Raw genomic sequence first — 27,330 nt, 5'->3', positions numbered from 1 at the left:
AAAAATTGAGAATACTTTATAATTTGTTCACATTTAAAATGTAACTGGTACATGAATGAGTCGTCTTATACTGTTATTCTCATTCTTGGCTTGGGCGATATTTGTGATGAACGATCTTCCTGTCAGACCAAATATGGAAGAATGTGGGGTATGTGTCTTCTAAATAAATAAATAAAATGTTTAAAAAACCTAAGTGGGCCTATTTACCTTTCAAATTCAACAGATTCTTGGCCATCTGTTGCTGTAACATTGATTTTCATTCCTCTTGGCATCATACCTGCTAAAGTCAGTTCACATTAATGTCAGAGAAGATGCATAAAGAATAAAAAATGTGTCTGCATTTCAGCTACTGAGGCTCCGGAGGAAGGAATACAATATTAAACCAGCAGATACCTGAATTCACCTAAAGAAACTCCATCTTGTCTGTGCTTCATGGGTAGCCTTCTGTTTCTATGTCTCTGAAGAGTTAATGACTGCATCAGGGTAGGAGGGGACAGCAGGCGTTTATTTTGAAGGTAAATATACTATTATGTAGCTCGTGGTCCAATGATCAGTATGCAAGTATACGAAGACTGGGGACAGCTGTGATGTACTGTGACAAACAGCGAAGTGACGTGCTGATTGATCTGCGAGCCCAGTGGAGAAGCCAGTCAATACCAGTAAAATTCATGAAGTGTTTCCTTCTGCCAGTTTGGCTGACACGCCATTGATGCATGTCGGAGAGCTAATGTCGTTAGCCAAGCTGTACTGCGGCACCTGCCACTTCCACAAACCCATCAGTGACACCCATGGGTAAGATGGCATTTGGTTTATGTAGCTGATGACAAACCAATCAGTCGTTTCTCAGCAATCACCAGTAGTTTCTCAGCAATCTTGCAAAGACAAAGAAATGTGTGCTCACACAGTAGTAGGCTCTCATCCTTGCACATTAAACATGCATTGACCTGGTTTACTTTAATATGTCAATGTCAAGCTTCTGTTCCTCAATTGCTAGTTTATGCAGCGGAGTTGACACAACACAGTTTCTATATGTAATAGCCATATTTATCCTCTTTCTACTTGTCTCTGTGCACCACCCTATCAACAATTTCCTGAAATTCAGCTATTTCTTTCCTCAATATGAAATGAAACCTGATACGTAATAACATAGGAAATGAAATTATACATAATGCTGTAGGAGTGAAAACAGCAGAAAACCAAACCAAAAAAATCTGACAGCAATAAGCAACACATCTACCTTAATTAAACCCTCCCTTACATTTTCTTCTTTACTGGGATTAATTCATTTAGGAACTGATCTTGGTTTCAAGAAAGCCACCAGAAAAATCTCTCAGTGATTGCCAAAACAGAATCTAGCCCACTGGTTTTCTACCTGTTTTCTTTCATACCACCTAAAACCAAATCTAATCATATATACCAGCAGAAGAACAAAATGTGAGATTGCATCATTTTCACAGCAGATGAGAACACTCCATATCTCTAATAACAAGATGCTTTAGAGGAAGTGCATAAAAACACACCCTTGCAGCATCCTTTCCGGGGTAAAACAACAGGAATTTTCACTCCCAGAATCAAATTCCGCTGGTGACTGGACTCCCAACATCCCATAAAACCTCCCTGAGTCATCAAATTCAGACCAAGAAACTGACCGCAGGTATGGAATTCAAGATGACCTGTTTTCCCCTGGTTACATTTTTGTCAAACATCCATTGGCTAACACCCTCAAGCATGGAGCTTTGACATCACTTTAAAACCTCGTCTGTATTGTTTTCATACTTATTTTCAGAATTGGGTATTATAATTTTCCCTCTAAAGGTCAAACCCCTGAATGAAACTTGTTTGGGCAGAGTCTCAGAAGATAAGGGTGCAAAAGTTTGTATCCCAAGTTGTCTGGCTGAGATAAAGAGCAATAAAGTTCCTCTTGGCCTGTAAACTGTTATGGCAGATAACTTCTAAGATAAAGCTTCGTTTGATGTGGAAAATGTTGGAACAAACTGAATATGTTTAAATGATGATTATAGACTTTCAAGACTCCTATTGAGGTCAACAACATTTTGTAGTAGAACTGCCCTAAACTTAGTAACTGGTTGAAGAAGAAAGGTGTGACTATAAATGAACCTGTTGGAAAACCATTGTCACCATCTTCACCGCATGCTGAGACTCAAGATATAGCCATCACAGTGCTGGGCCTCTGTTCTCCTTATCCTGACAATCTGGTTGGAACAAGGAGTCATATCCATCTCCATCAGGGGTGGCTAAATCCTGAGCAACATCTAAGAAATGAAGTTCCCGCTCAAATGAGCTAAAATCTTCTCTCACCTTATTCTTTCCACACTTTCCATTTTCTGTTCTCCACCAAAAAGAAAAGAGCAGAAAACGTTATTGTCCCTCAACAGCACTGCTGACTTACTCCTCTTTCCCCAGTATAACTTCAGGGGTCTGACAAAAGGAAGAAGCTGAAGGGAGAGGGGAGCTTAAAAAAATTTGGAGGGAAGGCCAGCTAAGATAAGAAAGGGATGACCGAAATCATTGTGGGAGTCTGAGGTGACAGAGCAAGCAAGGAAAACATTCAATTTGTCATGAGCAGCTCAATGTAGCAGGAGGAAAAAACACGCATGTTTTGGACAGAGGATATATTACTTGTTGCAGTAATCTTAGAAAATTTACTCAGCTTCAGTGTAAATACGTGATCTGTGGTACAGTGGTATATAAATTTGAAAGCAGGATGGTTGACTGCAGCCTCTTCCTCTGACCTGGATAAAAGGGCTTGTGTTGTACAGCTTGGCAACATGGCAGCTTTTCCAGACTTCCAGGGGATGTTAGTTCAATCACTGCTGAATTCAATTCACTAACTTTTCTGCTGTGGGCATGACATGTCTGTAAATGCTGCTTTTTCTGTGCCTATTCATTGAGGAATCCTCCAGGCCCAGTAAAGGAGCCACCAGTATCATAAGTGGTTGTAGAAGAGCTTAGGAAAGCATGGGTAAAATGGCATGGGAAATGAAAGAATAAAGAAAACTAGAAGAAAAATAGCCAAGATGTTAGCATTAATATTCTGAAACACCCTTTTGAAGGGAGGATGAAGGGAAGAGTGAATTAAATTTTTGGAGTAATATATCATATAGTTTCTGATAGAATAATTACAGAATCTGAATAAAACAACAGTTTTCTTTTTGGGGACGTAAAGGGAAAAATTGTTTTATTTTTAACTTCAGAAGTAAATTGATCATCTTCTCTATGTAACATTCAAGGTTAGCTTTTTTAGCATTCCTGCCTCAGTCAAAACCAGAAGATCTAATTTCAAGAGTGTTTGAAGAGCTTTTAGAAATAAGAAATACCAGTATTGCCTCTGCTTTCAGAATATCACAGAACAGTTATTAAATTACAAAAACATATCACAGAATAAGCTAGAATTTGTAGAGCTTACCTTCCTACGATGAGATGGCACAATAAAATACGTTTCAATATTATGCTTCTTCAAGAAACTATTTCTTTCATGACCATATCCTGGTTCTACCTCGTAGTCCCCATTTAGGCACTCTAAGGTGGTCTTTGTAATGTGAACTTTCCTGCAGAGAAAAATAGGACATTGTTGTTTAAAGCGCAGATACATTATGAGCTAGTTGCTCCTGAAATACACTCCTGTGTAGAAGATCATAAAGAGGTCAATTTACGTGCAAACCCCTATTTTTGATGTAAAAAAATCATTTTGTTTTGTCTTTTCAGCCAAATAGAACATAGATATATTTCTATTACATGCATTTTCTACACTTGAGCAGAGTGAACAGCAAGATCACTGTTGACCATCCAAACACTTGCAGATTTGTTGATTTGTAGAAAGTGAAAGTCTGCACATCATCTTCTACATTGTGTGGCTTTCTTAAGTGTTTGCCTCACTGCCTGCTTGGAAAAACATCCTGCTGTTTGAAACTTGTGACTTCACACTCTGAATCTCTCCTGCGCATAAAGAAGAAACTTCTTTTTCCTCTATTAAACGTGTTCAGATTTTTTTCACTGGAAAGCCTTAAGGTAAGGAACATACAAAATACACTGCCAAAATTGTCTAAGAAGGCAGACGTACGTAACAATCAGAAATTCACTCATCTTAACCACAAAGATTACGAGGTTCTATCGTCCCCCTGTTCAGCAAATCATGTTCTTCTAAAAATCCAACAGAGGATGGCAGGCCCCAGTCCAGATGTGAGTTGCACACAGAAGCACACCCATGCACCTCTGCGAGAGTACGCTGTGTGCTTTTAAACTGGGTCCAGGGAGTACTTAAAATTCCAGGAGGTGCCCTAGGGGTTGGCTGCAGGTTTATGTGCTACTGTATCATTTGCACAGACACCATCAATATCTGAGTGCATAAACAGGTATTTTTTTCTATAGCACACTACTAGTGTTGGAAATCTTGCCACGTAAAAGCAGTAAGGCACACCCCCCCCACATGTGTAGAGGTGCAAGGGTAAGCATTTCCTGGAATAACTAGAGGGTTTTATTTTTATAACATGAAGTGGTGAAAGTCTAGCATTCCTACATCCCTAGCATTGCCTCATTCCTATTCTTTATATTTGGCAGCTTCTAATGAGGATTTTAACTGGAAATGTTTTGCTTCTAATCTAACCTATTACTAATGTAAATATCAAGATCATTTGGAGAAATCCACAGGATAAATCAGATGATAGTATGTTAGTTGCTCTTACCAAACACAACCCTTCTTATCAATAGCAATTACACTGCAAATGCCTTAAAGAAGGAATTAAGTTCTTCACCCATACAGGTTTCTGTTTCTTTTTCTATGGTTCTTTCTCAGACTTACCCAGGCAGTCCTCCAGCTTCCATTACATTAGCTAAAGTCACATCATTTGACCAGACATCATATTGCCATTTTCGGAGACCCAGGACCCCACAAAGCACCCTGCCTGTATGCAATCCAACTCTCATGTTGAGATCAACCTCTGTGGCTTCTGCAACAGATCTGGAATACACAGCATCAGAATATTAGTCTTTACACAATGACATTGCTCTTGATTTTCTTCTTCCCTCCTTCCCCCAAAGTTAACATATATATACATGACTGAATAGACAGGATCTTTTAAAAATCTCAGATTATATATTCGGGTACTGTTCTTTTTTTTCACTAGTTTCAAAGCCCCAGTTGTAATTGAAAAGAAATAATTTTCTTGGTCATATTTTAATTACTGTTGAACCAAAATCTTAGTATTTCTAAATTTTTTGACCTAATACATAAAAATTTAATTTTCCAGGTTTCAAGGAAACCCAGAAAAGGTTATGTTTTGTTACATTTAATAAAAGAAAAAAGAAAAAAAGTGACAATAAAGGAAGTGTAGTAAATGGTTTTGTCACGAAACTTCCCTAAGACTATATAACTTAGGTTTTATTTGCCACTTTTGCAGTATTTGCTATCATCGTCCTACAGAAACTTAGATATTTTACTGGGAGATAAACAAAGACCTTTCTGGCTGTAACTCAAATAACTCAGAGACAGCCAGCTTAACTTCTGCACTTCCCTGTTTATCTTGCATCTCACATATTTACTTTTTTTTGTCATAAATGTTCCTGTTTCCCACTGCATATTTATTTCAGCAGGATGACAAGCAACCACAGAGCGATTGTTGGAATCAAAAGAAGATTTTTTTAAACTATCATCTTATTCGGTTTAATTTTAACCTGACATGTAAGTAAGCAAACATGTTTCAATTCTACCATTACTCCAGACTGCTTTCAACTCAGTATTAAAATGGGCTACCTGGCTTCTTCTTTTTACCAAAAAATCTCTGTTAATGTTTCTCCTTACCCTAGCCTTGGGTTTACTGGTTGGTAGATTTTTCTCTAAATCTTTTTTATGCCCTTCCCCCCCACCTCACTCATATAAAGATCATGCTTGATCCTATATGGGCTAACTGAATTTCATCATGAAGTAGTTTAATATTAAACACTAAGGAAAAGATTGGTCTTGTGAGTAAAATATGATCTTGAGTCACTCAAGACTTCCATTTAATTTCTCTCCTCTTTTACCACAGTTTGTTGTGACTCAAACTAATTTTATCCTCCTTCAGTTCTCCATCTTTAATATCAAAATAATACTTTCTTTTCCTTACTTGTTTTGTTTGCAGTGGCTTGATCTCAAGGTAATAGTGTAAAACATTTAATTTGTAATTAAAATAATATAACATAATCTGATATGGACCCCAACACTTCCTCTCTGTGCAGCACAGAGGGTTAAAAATAATCAAAATATTTAATAATTAAGTTATTGTCTTATTTAAGTTGTCACAGTTTAGATTTGTGATGTTCTCTAAGTTCACCATTTAATTAAAATTCCACTTGAATGAAAACCTACTCAGTTAAAAATTAACATTTTTTTTTCCCCAATTGTCTCAGACTGTCAGTCTTCTTGGATGATACTTATTTAGTATTTAATGATATTATTTCAACTGATATTTTCACCCTATGCTACTGCTAGGAAACTATTGCAACTACTAGTAATCACAGAGTTGTGCTGCACCTTTACCTTTATGGTATGCTCAGCTAAGCATCATTTTCTATGGTGAGACTGAAAGGACACAGACTTATATTGAAACACTTTTACAGTTTCTGCGAGAAAAGAGGTATGAAGAGGTACTAGTTGAGAAGGTAAATGGATAAGCAATGACTCCACTCTACTATGTTCTAATCAGTTCAATTACCCAGTTACAGGAGTACAGAGCAAAGAAAATGATGAAACCAATAAATCAGTGCAAGACAGCAGATGAAGAGTGTTCATAAACACTAATATCTTTCCAAAGCTCCTGCAAGAGTGGCACAGAAACCACCGGTAAGTATGGACTTGCACCTGTAAATGAAATCTAACCTTCAGAGATTTTTCACTGTGTAGCTGGGAAAGGAAGAATTAATTGGCAAAGTCATTAGTAGAAAGCATTTTTAATTTTGGTGCCACAGTAAGGAAGGATTCTTCATTTCTGTGAATGTGGGACATGATGTAACTCGCACCCTGCACGGACTTGTGAACACTGAAAAGGAGCCTTGAAGCTAACAGTCTTACACATTACATGCAGAGATAACACTGCGCATAAATCTTTGTAGCTCTTTCTGTTACAGAGAGAGCTGGCATTCCACAGTTAAGTTGCAGTCTAAAAAGAGATAATATCGGTGAATAAATGAAATGGACTTGATTTTCATTAGCTTTTTTAAATTTAATTTTTCCAATGCATTTAACAGGAGAAGACCTTAAACTGAGGCTCTGGCTATAATTTTCCCTTGATCTTCATTGACTAATATATTTTCTAAAGTATCATCCGGCTACACTGGATTTGGCAGAGAGGTCTTTAGGAGGACTCTTCAACTCTTTCAGGAGCAGTTACTGTATTTGTCTCTTGTATAGTTGTATTTGTTTAAATACAATTAACAGAAAGGGCAGCATAGGTCAAGATGTGGGGTGAGCAGCACAAGATACCTGCCCTCAACTTAAGTAAGGAACTCTGCAGCCATGAAGTGCTGAAGTATATACCATGTCAGCCATCATTAATGTGAGTAATGTGGAGATATCTTTTGTCCCCATAGGGAATCTGGGCATACCACATTTTTCAGTCATATTTTATGCAACAGCACAGAAAGGCTTATGCACAGCTTTCTGAAAGATTAAATATTTCCTTGTTCCATTTCTACTCACTGCAAGTCAGCTTTCCTTTATTCAGTATCTGTTCCCAGTCAAGCCTCAAAAATGACTCCAAGGAGTCCTAAAAGGATCTTATCGCTCTCTACAACTACCTGAAGGGGGGTTGTAGTGAGGTGGGTGCTGGTCTCTTCTATCAAGTAACCAGTGATAAGACAAGAGGAAATGGCCTCAAGTTGAGGCAAGGGAGATTTAGGTTAGATATTAGGAAAAATTTTTTTACTGAGAGGGTTGTCAAACATTGGAATGGGCTGCCCAGGGAAGTGGTTGAGTCACCATCCCTGGAGGTATTCAAAAAGTGAGTGGACAGGGTACTCCAGGGCATGGTTTAGGGGGCATGGTTAATGGTTGGACTTGATGATCTTGAAGGTCTTTTCCAACCGAAATGATTCTATGATTCTATGATTCTATTCTATGAGTGTTACAGGGCTTGTTGTGCACACTGTCTGCTTGACAAAGCCTTGAGGAAACGAAAGGAGCTAATGATATAAGCCACCTAATGATAACTTAACCTTTGTATCTTCACCTGTGCGTGTGTATTGTGCCGTTAACAGACTGACCTTACAGCAAGACCATACCCTGCAAACCAAAGCCCTTCTACCTACATATTTATCTTCATTGCCGAACCTGCAAGTGTGTGAGTTTCTCTGTTTGCAAATGAATGTTGGGGTTTTTTTCCCATTTAAAACAGTATATAAAACCTCAGGCAAAATGTAACTGGAAAGACAGTGAAACTCAGACATTGATAAAGACCACCCCAAACATTTGGCCTTGCTTTATCCCAACTGGCTTGAGAGAGAGGGGGAAATGTCATCTGCTTTTAGAAATTTAAATAGCATAACAAAAAGTAAATGAAAGGAAATGAGCAGAGAAATACAACATGGCCGATCATATTCCTTGTTAAATAAGCTGGACTGTATAATGTACCAATGAACCATAAAGCAAAATCTCACAGTTGATGTTTTGAACAAAAGATTTCCAGAAGTAGTCACTTAGTAAAAAATTTAAATCAAGAACTCATTTACATTTTCCCCAGAAACTACAGTGTGTTTCAGGGCTGTTTTCACCATTATTAAATTTGAGTAGGCAAAAAAGCTCATCAATAGTTCATTAAACTTTCTGAATTTACCTTGAATACCTGTGTGACTTTTGTGCAGTTAATTTCCATGAATATAACCCACTGAACTATCAAAAACGAGGAATGTTAAGTAATATATAAAGAATAGGCTTCAAATATAAAATCAGAGCAGTACCACAATCATATTCCCGAGCAACATCAACATTTCTGCACTAAAATATCACGAGTGTCCAATGATGCATTTTAAATTATAAATACATTTCTGAAAAAAATACCAGCACTTCACAAACAAGCCATGAATAGGATAAAGAAGTTTCTCAAATAAATTATTCATTACAACTTACTCTCTCCTAGATTCAGATATAATATACTCAAAAGTTTTCCAAATGTTAACACAAAAGTAGGCCCAGAAACAAATGGAAATTGAAAAATATTTTCTTTTTAAACTAGAAGTGTGCAGAGTCTATGTAAGTGACTAATAAGATAACCATCTACCTTGACGGCTCAAGTACCCTACCAAGCCTTTAAATTTTAGTTCTCTCCTCAGCTACAAATATTTCATGTGCTGCTACAAACCATCGAAGTCATTTAGATCATCTGCAGAACAGCTCCAGACCTGTGCTGCATTTGAAGGAAAAAAAAAAAAGAGCTCTGCATCCCATTTCTTATAAGTTATTTAGGGCTTTTCTTTAGGTCCAAAAATATCTGCATAGAAATAGATGTTTCCCAGTTAAAGGCATAGACCAGATTCTTGGTTCAGTTACATACGTTCGCTTTTTACAGACGCACGGTTCTAAGACAAGGGTGCCCTGTAAGGCTGCACGTCTCCCTACACAGTTCTGCGTCAGCTCCACTTCAACCGCGCCGGGACTCGGTCGGTGACGAAGACCCTCCTTCCGCGAGGCGCTCTGCCAGCCCGGCAGGCCGCGGCAGGGGAGGCTGCCGGCCACGGCTACGGGCCCACCGGCGCCCGTGCGCCCGGCCCCCGCGCCCTCCCTGCGGTTTGTCTTCCCACCGGGCGGCGGCCATGTTAGGCCTCCTGGGCAATTACGTTTTGTTGTCTGAAAACCTTTGCTGTCCTGTTTTCGGCAGCTGTTTCTCCACGTCAGGTTTGGGGCTTTTTGGTTTGTTTGGGTTTTCGTGGTGTTTTTCTTTTTTAAAATATACTGACCAGAGCTGCATGCTTTCCCAGTAGGTTGCTCACCCGGAGCACGGCAGCAGAGAGCCAGGGCTGTGAAGGTCTGATGGCTTCAGCAGCCAAGAGGCTCACTTCCACAGAGGTGCAAGCGGACTAAGCTTTCATCAAGGGCAGGCAGCTTTCTCCACTGCCGAAAATGCAGTCGCTGGCTCTCCCAGAATTCAAGGTCAACTCACTCCTGCCAGTCCAAACTTTCCCAGGCCCTGGACCTCTGGAGGACCAGGGGAAAAGCATCAACAGTGTTGACGTCAGGAAAGTTAGTGCTTCTGTCTTCTTCCTCAGACAAAAGATCGCGTGGGAAAACTTGACATTTCAGTTGGGCTTCCTCAAGCTGGCTGCTGTAGTTCCTCTCTCTCCCTTCCCCAGTGCCTTTGGTCAGCTGGTGACCAAACCCATAGGAAGGAGACAGTTCAGGCATCACTCTCCACCACGGCCCATAGGAAGGAGACAGTTCAGGCATCACTCTCCACCACAACCCATAGGAAGGAGACAGTTCAGGCATCACTCTCCACCACAACCCATAGGAAGGAGACAGTTCAGGCATCAGTCTCCACCATGACCCATGCAACCAAGCAGCAATACAATGTGCAGGTGCAAAATAAGCCCAGCTTCCCTCTGTGAGGTCTTACATGGATGACTGGTGGAGTCACCCATATTAGGTGGAGTCATCTGTATGGGATAAGCTCACCTATGTGACACAGAGAAAAGCTGACAGACCCCACTGGGGTGCCGGGATTTCAAGAAGCAAAGGTTCAGGGACACTTTCCCTCAGACCTCTTCAAACCCCACAGGCAGTAGCAACATTCAGTCCGGGGGCCAGACGAGACCTATTCCAAAGTTACCCTGCCCCTCCTCCCCCACTGCAATACATATAGGTTAAACTGAAGTAGTCAGCAGCAGCTGCTGTGATCTACAGATGTGCCATGCCACCTGCCAATGGAGACACAGCCCGTGATACAGCTAGCGGCGCAATTCCCTCTGAGTCAGTATCAACATGGCATCCTAGTAAGATGTCAAGGGAAGGAGTATCGTGAAAATGTACAGTTTATGTGACAACATGAATGATTATAGGATCCCATTACACTTCTGAGAAGTTTATGAATGTTAACCCCAGTATTTTGGCCCAGTCCCAAATCCAGTATTTGTATCCTGCTCACCCAGATTCCCTCCTCATTTCCCACTGGAAACATTACAGTTCACTTCTTGCCCTGTGGCATTACTGAGTGCATTTAAATAACTCCCTCATTTCATCACATTTCATCCCCTAAGAGGTTACATTTCTGGACTGAACCAAACAATTGCTTAACATAATTTATATCACCTGATGAAATGCTCTGTAAGGCAAGACAAACTATTATTAAGAATGTATAAAATTGCCCCCGTAATACTAGCTTAAACCAGAACTCTAGCCAGTTTATGGGAGAGAGAGAGGGAAGAGCTTGGGTAGCTGGGCAAAACTTTTCTACATGGCAATTAGCTAACATATCTATTTAGAAGGTAAAAGACTCTAGTAAATAGGGTGGAACCTTCAAATGTGGCAAGCAATTTAAGTAAGGTGAAGAGCGTACTTGGCCTAACACACTGATCAAAACCAAGGTGAGGACAACATCTACCACATTAGAGCAACATCTGGCACATTAGAGGCACTAATGAACATGACCATTTTAATTATATTACTAACAAAAACCTGACAGTTAAAACTCAACTGATGAAAGCAACATCGGTGGTATCCAACACTTATCTCCCACTTAAATACTGCCATGTTGGTTTAAGTGACTTTGAAGTAGAACAAACACCTGGCCTGTACTGAAGCACTGACACGAAACTCATTGGCAGCAGAAATTCTTTTGGAATAGAAACAGAATATAACACTACCTGTTTTGTTGGTTTTTTAAAGAAAAGAAAAGATCCTCACATAATGATTCTGGTCTGACTTTAACTGTGCCCTTGAAAAAAATACTTTGTAGAAAGAAGGAAGATGAAATTGTGAAAATTTTAAGTATTTTATAATGTTCTTTGAAAATTACCCTGAAAATCTCAATCTAAATGTAGTAAGGCAACATCCTCAGATGATACTCATAGGCAGCACCATATTCTAGGATACTTAAATAACAGTTACACAGAACATGAAGAGAATAGAAAGTATCAATTTATATGAATTCATTAAAACATTCAACTCAGTCAAATCACAGATGCATCAACCAGCCACTAGAAGTTTCTATTCCTTGATTTCCTGGAAAAAGCACGTGTTGGTGGTACATATCTCTGGGACAGGCACTTTTGACAGATCCATCAGCTGAATCACAATTCAAGTGATTTTATTTATTCATTTATCCCAGGTAATACGACAAATCTTTCACTAGGGATGACAACTTCCAAGCATAAATTTACAATGCCAAGACCTGATTTCTGCAGTAAAGTGAGTAGACTTTTAGAAGACTACCAGCTGGCATCCAACTCTGGATGAAATGGGCTAGTTTAAAAACAAAAGTGACTCTGCATCTCATGGGACAGATAAACAACACCTAATAATCATACCAATAGAAAATAAAATGTTGCATTCCAACTTTACCATCATAAGCTCTTCACTTCTCCTTTTCATTTGCTCAACGTATTTTCAAACAAATTAATCTGGGGAATCCGTCTTCTAACTTTGGTCTCTCTGAAGAAGTGAAGAGTTTTTTCCTAATCTTCAGCAGAACTTATTTTCCTGGTTTGAAGCTCTTCGTGCAGTTGGCTTAGCCACACGCTTCTGTCAAGAAAAGAACCTCACCCAGAATCCAACAATATCTGAACAGATGATGCTTCACTTGCCGTAAAAGAAAAAAATAGTACTGCCATCAAGGGCAATGGTACTTGGAATGCACTATCTTCCTGTTTCCTAACATAAGCAAAACAGGCACATTCATTTAACTAAGAGAAGAAATATGTATTGAGCCTGGATCTTACAGTCCTTACTCACACTACTAATTCCTCATTGAAAAAAAAAAGGGATTAATTAATTGTGGTTATGTACAAACGATGCAGAAGAGGTCTCTAGCCATTCAACAACCGCAAATAAATCTGGTGCTCTTTCATAACCTTGCCTCTTCTCCATCTTGTCCTCTCACCATGCTCTGACCACTGACTACACTAAAGACTTACAATTTATGAATTCTTGAAAAAATAAATGCTGAAATTGTCAGTTAGTTATCTGCTACCACAACCTCTGACTAAACATGTCTAGATAACACACTACAGCCCATCCACTTAGAATCACAGAGTTGCTGATGCTGCAAGGGTGTCTGGAAATCATCTAGACCACTCCTGCTGCTCAGAGCAGGGTCAGCTACAGAAGGTTGCCCAGGACTGCGTCCAGCTGGGTTTTAAATCTCTCCAAGGATGCAAACTCCGCAACCTCCCAGTGCAACCTTTCCAGTATCTGACCACCTCCACAGTAAAAAAGTTTTCTCTTACATTTAAATGGAATTTCTTGTATTTCAGTTTGTGCCCATTGCCTCTTGCTCTGAAAAAAGTTTGGCTTTGTCCTCTTTACACCCTCCCATCAGGTATTTGTATGCATTGATAAAAACTGCCCCTGAGCCTTCTCTTCTCCAGGCTGAACGGTCCCAGTTCATTCCTTCCTCTTTAATTCAACTCCTTTTTCAAGTTTACATTATCATGACAGCAGTCAATAAATGATAACATAAAAAGGGAACATGTTTCATTTCTATTATTAGTAGAACTGAAACATTCAAAAAAGGGAAGTTCAGACAGTTATATCACTACCTTATTTGTACACATGAAACACAGCACAACTAATGAATTAAAGATTAATGCTAGGTTTAAAAGAGGATGAGAGCATCAGCTACTGCTTTCCAGGGATTTAAAAAAAAAAACGTTGGAAAATATGTACAAGGCCTGTATATCTAACTATGCTTCTAAAGGCCAAGGCCTCCTATCCATATACTGCTGGAATAATGCACATATATATTCATTTACAGACTTAGGATGTTCTTTTAGGATTTTATAGTGTCATAGACTATCATATATTGTCATAGATTACAAAGTCTTTTATCAATTTTACAATGTTTACAAAGATGATGAATTTGCATTGAATGAGAGGGAGAATATGGATTCATTGGCCCAACTCTTCACGCTCTGAAAGATTTTATAAATGAACATTATAATAAAAACAGATGGATAGAACTAGAAGTGAGAATCAGCCTGCAATTGCTTTAAGTACTTCTCTCCTTTTTTCTATGCTTTCAAGTCCTCTGCAAAGAAAGCTCAATGAATCCAGGTTCACAGAAAAGTTTAAGGTTGATATGAAACAACAAAAATGGCTAGTAATGTACATGTTCCCCTAAGGCATTCGCAGGGTTTGAACAACTAGCCATTACTTCCATAGAGATAAACCCAAATCTCTTGAGCAAAACTTACAGTGAACTCTGTGAGAGGAGCATAATACATTGTTCTACAACACCAAGACTCTCCAGAAATGAACACAATTTGGTTTTGGAAAAACAACTTCTTTGTGTGCATATATGTGCATAAACACCCTCACATGCAAATGGAAGACATGAAATATATGATGTGGCAAAAGCTTTATTAGAAACAAGAAAGAAGGTGAAATGTTCCAAATAAAGAAAGCATAATTTGAATTCATAAGCCTTATGTTTTCTTATTCTATATAGTTTACTATTCATTTTTAAATTGACATTACACTGTGGTCTATTTGCCTTCACATAGAATGCAGGTCTTCTCTGTATACAATGCAAAAATGTGGGGATTAAGTGAGAGGAAGTAGAACCTTGAGTCAACTCCATATTCCCAACAGTCCAGCTGACAACAGAGATAAGGAATAACTGGCTACTGGAAACAGCGGACAAACACTTTCCAGTATACAACAGGCTAAGGCCCCTGATGTGACACACTTGTGCAAGCTCATTCCAAATATAATAGCACTGTCCTGACCAGTATTTATTTATATACACAATTAATACAGGTGTGCACTGTCTCCTACAGCCTCCAGAAATTCCCAGTCTTTATCCCTTTCCTCCTGTGTAATGAAATAGATCTCCAGCTCTCGCTAAAAGCTCATTCACAGTTCTCTCACATTCACATTTTTCACCTTGGTAAAATAATGATTAATGCAGAGCTCTCAAGCATAAAAAGTTTCTTCTGATCAGCAAAGTGAATTTCACATTACATTTCTGAAAAGCAGAATAAATTAAACGTTTAAACATGACATACAGAAAGGAGAAATCAGCAAGCTATCATTTTGAGAATACAAACACATATACACCATGCATACATCAGGACTGGCTTTGAGTTTACATACTGGTGTGCAAAATGAGCAGTGTTTATCGCTGTAAAACAAGAAATTGGACTTCTTTCTTTGTGGCAAATGGCAATAGGAATATTTCATTACTTCCCACTATCTTTCTGACCCCTAATCACTACGTGTATGTGCCTGTACATATTCATACTTGTGGATTTTTTCCTCACAGCGATTAAATGGAGTGGACAATCAATGTGTAGAATGACCCTTCCTAAAATCAGTATCCTGTGACCTGAATGCAACAGTGTGAACTGCTAGGTGGGCAGTGCTAGCAGACACTGCTGTTTTTCTGAGAACACACTTCCTGAACGTCACCTAGAAGTTATTGAGTTATTGTAGCACTCCTGTCCGGGTTCACCGTGCACAGTACTTACGTGATGGTGTCAATCATATCCAGTCCCATTTCAACACAGCAATGGGCATGATCTGTTTTGGGCTGGGTCAATCCTGATACACAGTAGTAACAGTCCCCTAGGATTTTTATTCTTCTGCAGTGGTTTTCCTTTAATAAAAACAGAATGGGGGAAGTTTTACTATTCTTATAAATATTCCAATATTTACAGGATAAAATCTTCTCCAATACTATGCAATCATTCAGGGAATCCTTCGGTGGTCAAATGAAGTAATTTACGGTTCATGAAATCTGGGTTCCCTGTACAGAACAGCTGACATACCCGTATTTGTTTATCTACTTATTTACAAATACACACATGTATACTGGAGATCAGTCCCGCATTTTTCAACACACATAGGGTAACACTGCTTAAAACTATAGTTCTGAACAAATATTATTCCCTTGCCCTCACGTTAGGTCAGTATGAAGTCAAGATTTGCCATGAGACTTCATTTCTGTATGAATCAAAACCAAAGGACTGAAGCCAAACTACCACTGAGTATCAGGAAATATTTGTATTCTGAGAACCTTTTGTTTCAAATCCAGTTCCAACTTACCAAGAAAGATGGTGTATTTATCTGTAAAGGTACACACATTTGTGCATTACCAATTCATAAAACACAATTTACAATACAGCATGATCAGTGTAAATATGACACACTTGCACATCAGGAGATACAGTCAATTTGCATTACCATCGAATTTATCTCCTGTTTGCATACAGTTTAATTTCTACAGCCAAAGAGACCTGGCTAAATTTCTCCCATTTTGTAAAACCAATGATGGCATGTGATGATTGCTACATCAGTCTGAGCAGAAAGTTCATTTCTAAACAGAGAGCACATACAAAATGCCTTTAACAAAGCAGTGCCTTTAACTAATAAACTATGAGGAGACACGAAGAGATGGTGGTATCCCTTGCAGCTAGACTGTTGCAGCTTCTACCCATTTAGAGTATGGCACAGAAAAGTAAATAACCTGATTAAATGAATCCAACTTACACAGCTGGGACTATGCCAGTAAGTGCCATGCAAAATAAGCTGTTGTGAATATGAGAGAAGATTAACAAAAATCTGATTCCTCCCCCAGCAGTGTGCTATATAGGCTTGACTTCAGTGGCACAGAAAGGGGAAAAAAAAGGGAGGGCAGTGGTGGTGGAATTTAAAATTTCTGGAAAAAATGACCTAATCATACTGGTTCAGCTTCTCATATAGGCACATATTCTCATCCAGTCTCCTGCCTACAAGAATCAAAGCCTTCCTGAGCTGACCACACTCTCCACATCATTACCCATATTCCAGCTCAGAAGCGATGGTCATGGCCTACAGCAATCCCTTTCTCTCTGACGTGTCATACACCAGCATTCGGGGCTTGTTATGACACACTCTTCCAGCTGCAGGCATTCCCATGCCTGTCTTCTTTGTAAATGTTTCTGAGTATTGAACAAATATTATAAAATGAGAATTACCTCTGCTCAGGCACGGAAGAAGGCATGCTAACACTGTTTGGGAAAATTGGTTTGTCTACTTCTTTTTATAAATAAAGCAGTAAATTCACATCTTGAATCAGAGAGCCATCTTTTTGGGTATGCTAACTAGTAGAAAAGGCTTTTCTAAAAGTGACTACTTAACATTTCTTCTGCTGTACAGCAAGATTTTAAATATACCACTAATTATCATTGCTAATATATATTTTAATGAATGCAAGCACAATTATTCTAGAAGCATTATCACCAGGACCTTAGAGTATTCCCACAGCCTATAGCCACAAAATGCCTCACCAATTTTACTTGGAGTTTTAATTGGGTATTTTGAGATCCTTGGCTAAATGGTATTATATAAGTAAAATAATTATTAATGCACACAAAGTAATATGCAGACCTCAAAATCTACCCTGACACAAAACAGGCCTTCCAACTCAAGGTTTTTGGACAGAAACCACTAAGTTTTTTAATAGAAACCGCTAAGTTTTTTAGTAGAAACCACTAAATTATACTGCCAAAATAAGCTTTTTTTTAAAATTGTGGGCAAATCTTGAAGCAGTAGAGAGTACTCAGTAGTTAAAGCTGGAACCTACTTTCCAAAATAAATCCAGTTTTGGCCCGCACCTTACAATCCTCTATAAAGCCCTTTTCATCTTCAAATTTGGTATGCATGATTTGTGGCCAGGCAATGACTATTTGACCCAGCTGTAAGTTATTCAGAAAAGCCATTTCAGTTGTCTGGGGTGGACAATACGTATGTGTTAATCGATCGGTGTTCTCTCCTATGCAGTGTCTACCTCCAAAATGGCTCATTTCTAATGACCTGGTTTTCTTAGAGAGCATACCATGCTATAGAGCAGTACTGCACATTTTATAATGGGATACACAAAATTACTGTCAGACTGGCACAGCACAGCCTAGCAGCCTGGTATATAGTTTAAGAAAGGAAAAAAAAACCCCAGAACAGGGCTTGATCCATTACCACTTTTCCAAGGCAGGTTATTACTTGTGCAGGAGAAAAATAAAAGAAAAAGAGAATAAGGACTACAGCATTTTCTGGAGAGAGATTGATTTTGATGAAAGACATATGGCTAAATCACCTGGTGTTTTTGAAACCACCACTCTGTTCCTTATCAGATGTTATCCTCACTGCCCTTATTTATAATAATCAATTAATATACAGTAATCTCTAGAAAAATTGTCTGATTTCTTTTTCTCAACACGTGAGGGAGACTTCCAGGAAGGAGATGCAGTGCAGCTTTGTAAGAGCAATCTTTTTAAGGATTGATATGCAAATTAACAAAACAAACCCTTTCCCTCTCTGTTTTGTTTCCTCAGCAACTTCCAAAGAAGCCCTTGACTCGGCAATATTTTTCACATTTGTGACAGTGATGAATTCAAGTGTGATAGTTACAAATTCTAGTCACAGTTGATACAAGCAATGTCTGTTTAGAAACAGCTGATAATTTGGTTTTATGCACATGATAAAACCCACCAGAGATTGCTAGCACTGCATCAGCCAGGCAGCTTGCCCACCTGCGGTGCCTGGCTGAGACGTTTCCAAGCGGATCTGCAGAATTCCCTCTGGCACAACTATCAGTCACAGGGTTTGTCAGTGTGAAGTAGAAGCCCAGCTCTGAAAGCAGAGGATACTTCAAAGTTGCTAGGAGCTTTCTTTACACTTTCAGACAAGCACTTTATAAAGCAGTTCATTCTACCTATCTGTTAGGTAGAAGGGAGGGGGGGAGGCCACCTGTTTCAAACCAATTCTGGGGTTTTGTTGTTGTAGTTCTTGATTTAAATGTATTTTGCAGAAAGACTGAAGTCTGCCAACTCAGACTGCAGAACTGGAAATTCGGACCATTAACTCCATAGTCTTGTACTATACAAGTCAAATACTGTTTTCTATACTCAGAATAAGGCTTTTTTCTTTTTAAATAAAAAGTAAAGGGAAAAGAACTTACAGTTTGTAAAAAAAATTAATAAATATATATATCAAAAAAGGTTGTCTCAAAGGAATAACAAAGTTTAAGGAGCTTTCAGACCTCTCCCAGCAGAATACACAAGCAGACAGCCAGGTGTTCTCTTGGACAGAGAGACTGTACTGGATAAGTGCAAAGTCTTTTAAAGGTGGATCTTTCTCAGACGTCAACTTGCAGCAATCCTTATTGTTGCTGCTAGGTTTTGGGTTTTGGGTTTTTTTTTAATAGGCTGTCCAAGTAAGTAATCATTTGTTACATGAATAGATCCAAAGTCAGGGATGCTCAGTACATTATTTTTGTTTCTTGTAACACTGTCTGGTAGGAAGAGCTTCTTTAAAGCTTTTGTTTATTTTAGAGATGGCAGTTGCTAATGCAGGAAAGAGTCCCTGCTCTGCCTTCTGTCACTGTAACAATCTATGTGTTTCCACAAACTCATGTGTCATCATGGTGTGTGAGCATCTATCAAAGCCAAAAAGGAAGGCCAGATAGATTACAATTTTAAAAAGCAAGATTTTAAAAGCTAAACATTGAACTTCTCTCTCTGGTAACTCCACTAGCTGCACTGGAACTGCACCAAGGATGAGTCTGACTCTGCGTGACTTAATTACAATATATTTTATGCTTATTATACACATCCATTTCTTTTTCTGCAAGCCTGCTAGCAATCTGCTTTGCAGGTGTGCTCTTCAGACTTTTACTGTCCTACCCTCCTGAATCACAATCTATGAGTAGGAGGGATTTTATTTATCCATAAATTAGAAAGACTTTTTTTTGCCATTCCTACTAATAAAAACTGCATCAGCTAAGGTACATAAAAAGATTCTTTACTATATTCAGCCAATCTGGATTTAGTTATGCTGTGCAGAGTAAAAGAAAAGATTATTAAGGCCTACAAAAATATGCATAAACAGCAATTTCCATTTCCCCTAACTCAGACACTACCAGTCTTACACTTCTCCTAGAATGCTCTTGGACACAAGCAGTAGTAACATTTGGTTTTGTTTAGGCTAGAAACATGTGAACAGGGGTTTGGTCACTACCTACAATGCTTACTGATTGCAAAATTAAGAGTCCTAAAAGAAAAAAGAAAACCAAAACCAACACATGTCCAGGTTCAGCTATTTAAGAGTTGGGGTAAAAGGGAGGAGATCTATTAGGCCAGGACTTACACTGAAGGCTTTACTCTCTCAGGTGAAGGCTTTGACATCCTCACCAAACCTCAGACTTCAGCATTAGTGAGATATCTGAATATTGCCCCTGCATAGCTGCAAATGAGTACACGAGCAGCACTGCATACAGCAGAGGAGTGGAAGGAGATGCACTGGCAGCTCAGGGAGCAGGTCTTGAGCTCAAAACCCCTTCATGCCTCCCCCATCCCTTCACTGCCTGAAACTGAATCTGGGGGGGCAAAAATAACATTGCCCTACTCCCTGAAAAAACCCACTGTTAGCTCAATGTTTTCTTCGCATACTGAAGAGAAGTCTTGGGCAGAGGGAAACCATCAAAATGCAAACCTCTGATGGCTCAGTTTTCACTGAGAGCAGAATTAATTCTGGGGGGACAGTGGAGACCTACAGGGGCTGAAGAAGGAATATACACCACTCTCCTGGCACTGCCACTGCTGTCAAGAGCTTCGTCACCGGGGCCAGGCAGTGCCACAGAGGGGCACGGTCACCCTCCCGTACAGACGTTCCACGAGCCAAAAGGAAGATCAGTGACCCCGAGGAAAGGACCCATCACAGAAGTACTTTTGTGTTTTATTCCCCTTCATAGATTTCCTCTTATTTTCCTTCATTCTCGGTTTATCAGTCATTTTCTTTTGGAAAGCCCCATTCCAACAGCTTCCTCTGAGCAGCCTGCTGTGCTCAGAGCTGAAATGTTTGTATCAGGTAGGCAAAGGGGATCAAATTTTCAGTTCATATTAATCAGCATGGCATCACGGGTTTCAGGGGAACTACACTAATTTATACCAGCTGTCCTGCTAATCCTCAGGGACCTAAGCCATAATTCAATAATCCAGGCTAACCACATCACAGTTACAGTCCTTTCTTAGTTATTACACTATAAAATGAGTATTGGGGGGGCAAAAAGGCAAAGCACCTCTAAAACTCCCCAAAGACATAAAATAGCAATAAAATGCATTCCCTATTTATCTCTCTTCACAAACCTAGAACTTCATTCTGTTTCCAAAGAGGTCTTGAGAGAGGACAAGATAGGATTCACCACTGTTACCACTGCAGCTTATTTTCAATTTATTTCGCATGTGTAGCATATTTAACATTTATAGCACTAAATGTCAAAGTGCTATTAATCTCAATAAAAAATTGGATTAGAAAGCTTTGAATCACTCTAGAAGTTAACAAATTTATCTATATTACAGATGTGTATAGAGACACAAAAGAGACTTACAGAAAGAATAGTAATTTCTACTACATCCTCTACAGCTGGAATGACTTCTCTATTCAGATTTGTCCATTAGATTGGATCAGAAGTGGAAAAAACCTGTATTTAGGCTATCACGCTGTATAAATATATGCATCCATCCATATATATGTGCATGTACAACATGCACAAACATACAGTTCTGCATATTTACCTACACTCTCTTGCATATGTACACAACATAAGTGATAAATGCAAAGTTTAATATTCATCCTCTGGACTACTGACATACTAACCAAGGTGGCTCGACCTGACAGTTACGGGCCAGACAGCGGTTTTGAGCCCCCCCTTTCAACAGATTTGAATACAGACTGGTAGAAGATATTCTAGTCCACTCCTTCCTCTACGCGGAGTTATAGTGAATGTCGTACTGCTCCAAGCACCTTTGGAAGGGCACAGTGCAGTGTTCTGCTTTTAAGGTAGTGGTGAAGGACAAGCCACCCTCCTTCAGGGTCATAGAAGAAAAGGCAGTGAACTGGATGGAGTTGGTCAGAAGGCTGTACAGTGCAACTAAGCAATACCATATCAAGTTATTAATTTAAGTTCAGTGCATGGTGAGAGGGCGAGATCCTTTGTAAGATATGAGCTTACGTTTTCGATATTTACACTCTCCTACTACATTTAATTTCCTTATAAAATTAAACAAAACATAAAAGATCCTTCTATTTTTTTTCCCTCAGCTCTGTAACTCCATTTTGTGCACCAAAGAGCTTTAGAGAAAAACAGAACCAAAAACATTCCATGGGAAGGACAACCCAGTGCAAGTCTCGGACTGCAGCAGTACTCACAAAAGATGCAGCTAGGTGCAGAAAAAAGATGAAGACATGGGTTTAGATTCGCATGCAAAACACTCCTTAGAATCCTACTTTGAATCCCCTTTGAAAGGGCCCTCTTTTTGTGCCGATGAAAAGTGAGCCTACTTAAGCTAACTTCTAACAGCTAAATCTGTGAAAATCATAGAATCACAGAATGGTTTGGGTTGGAAGGGACCTTTAAAGATCATCTAGTTCCAATCCCCCTGTCATGGGCATCAACATCTTCCACTAGATCAGGTTGCTCAAAGAGCTCCATCCAACCTGACCTTGAACACTTCCAGGGATGGTATATCCACAACTTCTCTGGGCAACCTGTTCCAGTGCTTCACCACCCTAATCATAAAGAATTTCTTCCTTACATCTCATCTAAATCTACTCCCTTTCAGTTTAAAACCTTTGCCCCTTGTCCTATCACTACAGACCCTGGTAAAGTCTTTTGCTGACTTTCTTATAAGCCCCCTTTTATATATTGGAAGGCCACAATAAGGTCTCCCTGGAGCCTTCTCTTCTCCAGGCTGAACAATCCCAACTTTCTCAGTCTTTCTTCATAGGAGAGGTGTTCCAGTCCTCTGATCATTTTTGTTACCCTCTTCTGGACCCACTCTAACAGGTCCATGTCTTTCTTGTGCTGGGGGCCCCAGAGCTGGATGCAGAGTTCACTCATGCCATCTGCAACTTTTATTAATGACAAACAGTAATTTCAATTATCATTTTACTTTTCTTTCAGTAAAACAAAAGGATTTACCAACATGGTTTCTCTGTGCAGTATACAAGTCTATTTTAATGACTATGCTGAATGTGGGCCACAACATGTGATAGATTACTGAAGCCAGCTTATCAGATAAACTTCATAGTCAAATCCTGAGTGTAATGAAGTGACATGGAAATTACCACCAGCTCCATTACACTGCAGTGTGCCAATAGTGATAATACACCTTTGAAAACTTTCCAGCCCATTAGAAAATCTCATTGAATCCTGTCGATTACTGTATACACTTTAACATTTCTTTTCACCCAGGTTTTAAACTGTGGGTTTAAAAATTGAAACAACTGTTTTGATAACCTTTTAATGGAATAATGCCTGCAAATAGTAACATTACCAACTTACACTAGTTCTTGCACATCTGCTAGTCTCAGCATAAAAAACCTTGAGAATGAGCTAACTGCAATACTCCATAGAGTTCAATTTAGCAGGGTAATGGAGACATACTCATAGTGATAACAGTTAGTATAAACTTAACAAGAAGAGCTTCTACAGAGTGGCAGAAATAATAGGAAAGAAAAACAAATCTGGTTACAGTATAGGGAGTACCACAGAAATGGCTTGGTAGGCTCTGACTGAGGAAAGCTGGCCATGTCCAGATGAGCATATGTAAGCTTGTAATTTAGCAATATATTTGTGAAGTCATGACAAATTATCTGCCATCATGGGAGCCATATCATGCATGAACAAATGTAGAATTATTCAGGATAGCTATAAAAAGGAAGACATTTTGCTTCAACTGCTTTCCCTCAATTTTATTGGCAATTATATATGCTGACCTGCAATAACCTGCTGGTTCTTGGCCCACCTTTTCTGTGCATTCCCATTCTCACAATAAATTCCTTCCCTACTCCACATGGAGAGTAATTTTAAAAAACTAGAAGGTTAAATGTTTTTAGTCCTGGAGAGCGAGAACCTATTTAACAGTCATATATGTTAATTTACTTGGAAATGAAAAAGGATTTTAGCAAGATGTATTGGGTCTGGCTGAGATGGAGTTACTTTTCCCCATAGCAGCCCTCATAGTGCTGTGCTTTATACTGGTAGCTAGAAGGGTGTTGGTAACACACCAGTGTTTTGGCCTCTGCTGGGCAGTGCTGGCACAGCATCAAGGCTGTCTCTCCAACATTCCCCCCTCACCATTAGGCTGGGGGTGGGCAAGATCTTGGGAGGGGACATAGCCAGGACAGCTGACCCAAACTGACCAAAGGGATATTGCATACCGTATCATCTCTGCTCAGCAATAAAAGCTAAGAGAAAGCAGGAGTGGGGGGAGCATTCGTTATTACAACGTTTGTTTTCCGGAGCAACCACTACACATGCTGAAGCCCTGCTTCCTGGGAAGTGGCTGGACATCGCCTGCTGATGGGAAGTCGAGAATAAATCTTTTGTTTTCCTTTGCTTCCACACACAGCCTTTGCTTTTGCTTTATTAAACTGCCTTTATCTTGACCCATGAGGTTTTTTCCATCTTACTTTTTCCCCTCCCTGTCCTGCTGGGGGGGCGAGTGATAGAGCAGCTTGGTGGGCATACGGCATCCAGCCAGGGTCAACACACCACACGAGAATATTTTACACAATCATCGTGACTGATAGGCATGCTTGTCTCCTTCCCAGCTTTCATTAAGTATCCTTTAAGATACTGCCTTTTTATGAAGAGGAATATCCCAGGAGAAACAAGCCTAAAACAAATACACTATAAAATGTTGAAAAACTAAGCTCTAAATCTCAGGAAATGGATATTTTTCCAGATTCTTCTGAAAAGAGCAAAATAGAGAGGATTTTAAAAAAACGTGATGTTTGTGCACCAACAAAAGTATGAAATACAGTCATGCTCCAAACAAAAAAGCATGGGAAATCTTCAAGACCTAATCGCTGGAAATGGCCATTCATTTCCACTTGGCCGAATTACTGGCCGAAAAAAGATGGCTTGAGAAGAACTAGCAAGATATTGTACACAGCTGGCTAAAAAAAAAAGTTTCCTGAAAGATTTCCATTGACTTCAAGGAGATAAAAAGTCTGGCTTGAGAAGAGCAAAGCTGACTGCTCTGAGGATAGTGCTTCTAGAGTCCAGCGCAGGAGGCATGGTCCCCCCCGGGCTGAGGAGAGGTCCTGACAGCTGCCCCCGATGCACTGCTGTGCCCCGCATAACAGATCTGCCCATGGGCAAAGGACTCCAGGTAGGACTGCGTATGCAGAGTACATTAGACAGCTAAAATGTGCACCTGGGTTATCAGTCAAACTGCCTCTACAACAATGAGGTGAAACAGGCACTTCTGGAGTGCAATTAGACATCCCTCTTGGATGACACACGTTGCACTCCAGAAATACCATTCTCTATGCTAACTGCATAAGGAGTCAAAACAATTAGTTTCAGTACAAATGCCCACGCTGCAAGCATCTGAAGCCGATCAGAATAATCCAACACAGTCCTATACAAAGACGCACATCTCGGATTTGCAGAATACAAACTCAGGAAGAATTTGGTAATTTACCATGAGCGTGCAAATCATGACAAGAGCTATGACAGAGAATTGGCATACCAAGCACAGTACCCTCTTACCTAAAAAGTACCATAAAGGAGGTTAGCCAAGACCTAACCTCTGTGGTACCTGCCCATTTATACGTTCCTACAATACTTAAAGACCACTTTAATTTAAGAAAGCTTATTTCCTTAGGTCTCTCTAGGAGACCTCTCCAGACAGCTGTTCAGAACCAGACTCAAGCTTACATCCGTGATGTGCCTCAGTGAGATCCTGTGTCTGCACTGACTATCAAGGGAACTTGGGGAGACAAGTCTCCTTAAAATTAGCCTTTGTAAATATCCCCCCCTAGTGCACACTTACCAGTTTCCACAAAGAAGAGTTACTTACTTTAAGTTTATGTTTTCCAGCACTAACGTTCTCATCTTAACCAGCCCACAAAACTTTGTTCATTTTATATTTTAAAATTACATCATAATTATTTTCATATAAACTAAAAGCATTCTGTAGATTCAATGGAATCAATTTCTTAAAGTGATTGCTTCTAGGAATAGGTAGTTCACACAACAAAGCACTGACTGTTCTTAACACAGTTAAAAAAAAAATAACACAGAAGCTGATTAAAATATTACTTACCGACTCTTTGCCTAAGGCTCAGAATCAACATTGCTAAGTTCAATATCTTTGAGGCTGAACAGGTACAAAAAGCCACTTTAGTAACATTGAAATTTGGAAAGTAAAAATTGTTAAAAGCTAAGAAGGTAATCAGCAAAGGATACTAAATTAAAATGGAAAGAAGTAAAAATAGATTCAGCCTACAAATACTGACAAAGCCTGAAGGTATACATAACTGCAAATGGAAAGAACAAGGAAGTGGCGGCTGTCAGTCTGGCTAATAGATGAGATGCCAAAAGTGGCACGAACAAGTAAGATCCTTCATTCAGAATATCAAAATCCTCTTCTGGCAATGGACTTTGAAAAGAGCCTAAACTTCATTTAACCTTATCCACTTGTAAATGGAAAGTCTTAGAAGTCCAAGATGCAGTAACATGGAAGTTGAAAGGGAAATAACTGAATCTGTTAATACAAATAATTAATTCTCCATGTAGATTAGATTCAGGAAGTATGTGAGAAAAATATACCAAAGAAAAGAACAAATAGAGAAGATCAAAACTTCTCTAAAAAGCAAGCCTGTTTCATTATGATGCAGGATGCTGGAGAAATGCCTCCTCTTTTCTATTAAGATGACTTACTGCAGGTAAAATATTTTGGGTATAGCTGAACTGTATCACAAGATAGTGGAGCTGTGACCATGACAGTACCCGAGCAGGGGCTTGTGCAACTCTGTGTGACGCTACTTGGGTAACTGCAGCCTTGAGAACCTCCCTCATTCACAGTAAATCCATGCCACAGCTAAAGCATGAAGAGAAAATGCACTGAAATATACAGTGTATTAAAGTAACAAGGCACCCAGCCTAACTGTCACATGTCCAAGAATTCCTTGGGAACATAAAAACAACACAATGCAAATGACTGTATCTCATTAAAATCTGTCACTCTCAAAAGTAAGCTGAAGAATGACAAACTGGAAGCTAGCTATAGTGCTGAAAGTTAATTGCAAGGCATCTGAAGACCTCATGCAAAGATCAGTTCTTTAAAGCATTCATTGATAAT

At 39.3% G+C, this 27,330-nt stretch overlaps 1 protein-coding gene across 2 annotated transcripts in view; it reads right to left on the bottom strand.

Moving 5' to 3' along the window:
• The window catches only part of ADCY1 (adenylate cyclase 1), a 165,247-nt gene that overhangs the window by 53,270 nt on the left and 84,647 nt on the right, over window positions 1–27,330 (bottom strand). For both annotated transcript variants that reach the window (XR_008236248.1, XM_052794181.1), the window contains exons 5-7: window positions 15,670–15,797; window positions 4,820–4,978; window positions 3,428–3,569 (exon numbers count right to left, since the gene is read on the bottom strand). Coding sequence is in view for 1 of the 2 variants with exons in the window: in XM_052794181.1 (XP_052650141.1) it covers window positions 3,428–3,569; window positions 4,820–4,978; window positions 15,670–15,797 (429 nt within the window). In the remaining variant the exon portion in view is untranslated. The remainder of the gene's footprint in view (window positions 1–3,427; window positions 3,570–4,819; window positions 4,979–15,669; window positions 15,798–27,330) is intronic.

This window comes from Harpia harpyja, chromosome 1 (assembly GCF_026419915.1).
Source record: "Harpia harpyja isolate bHarHar1 chromosome 1, bHarHar1 primary haplotype, whole genome shotgun sequence".
Classification (NCBI taxonomy): domain Eukaryota; kingdom Metazoa; phylum Chordata; class Aves; order Accipitriformes; family Accipitridae; genus Harpia; species Harpia harpyja.
The sequence above is the reverse complement of the archived record's forward strand: the minus strand, read 5'-3'. Positions and strand labels throughout refer to the sequence as shown.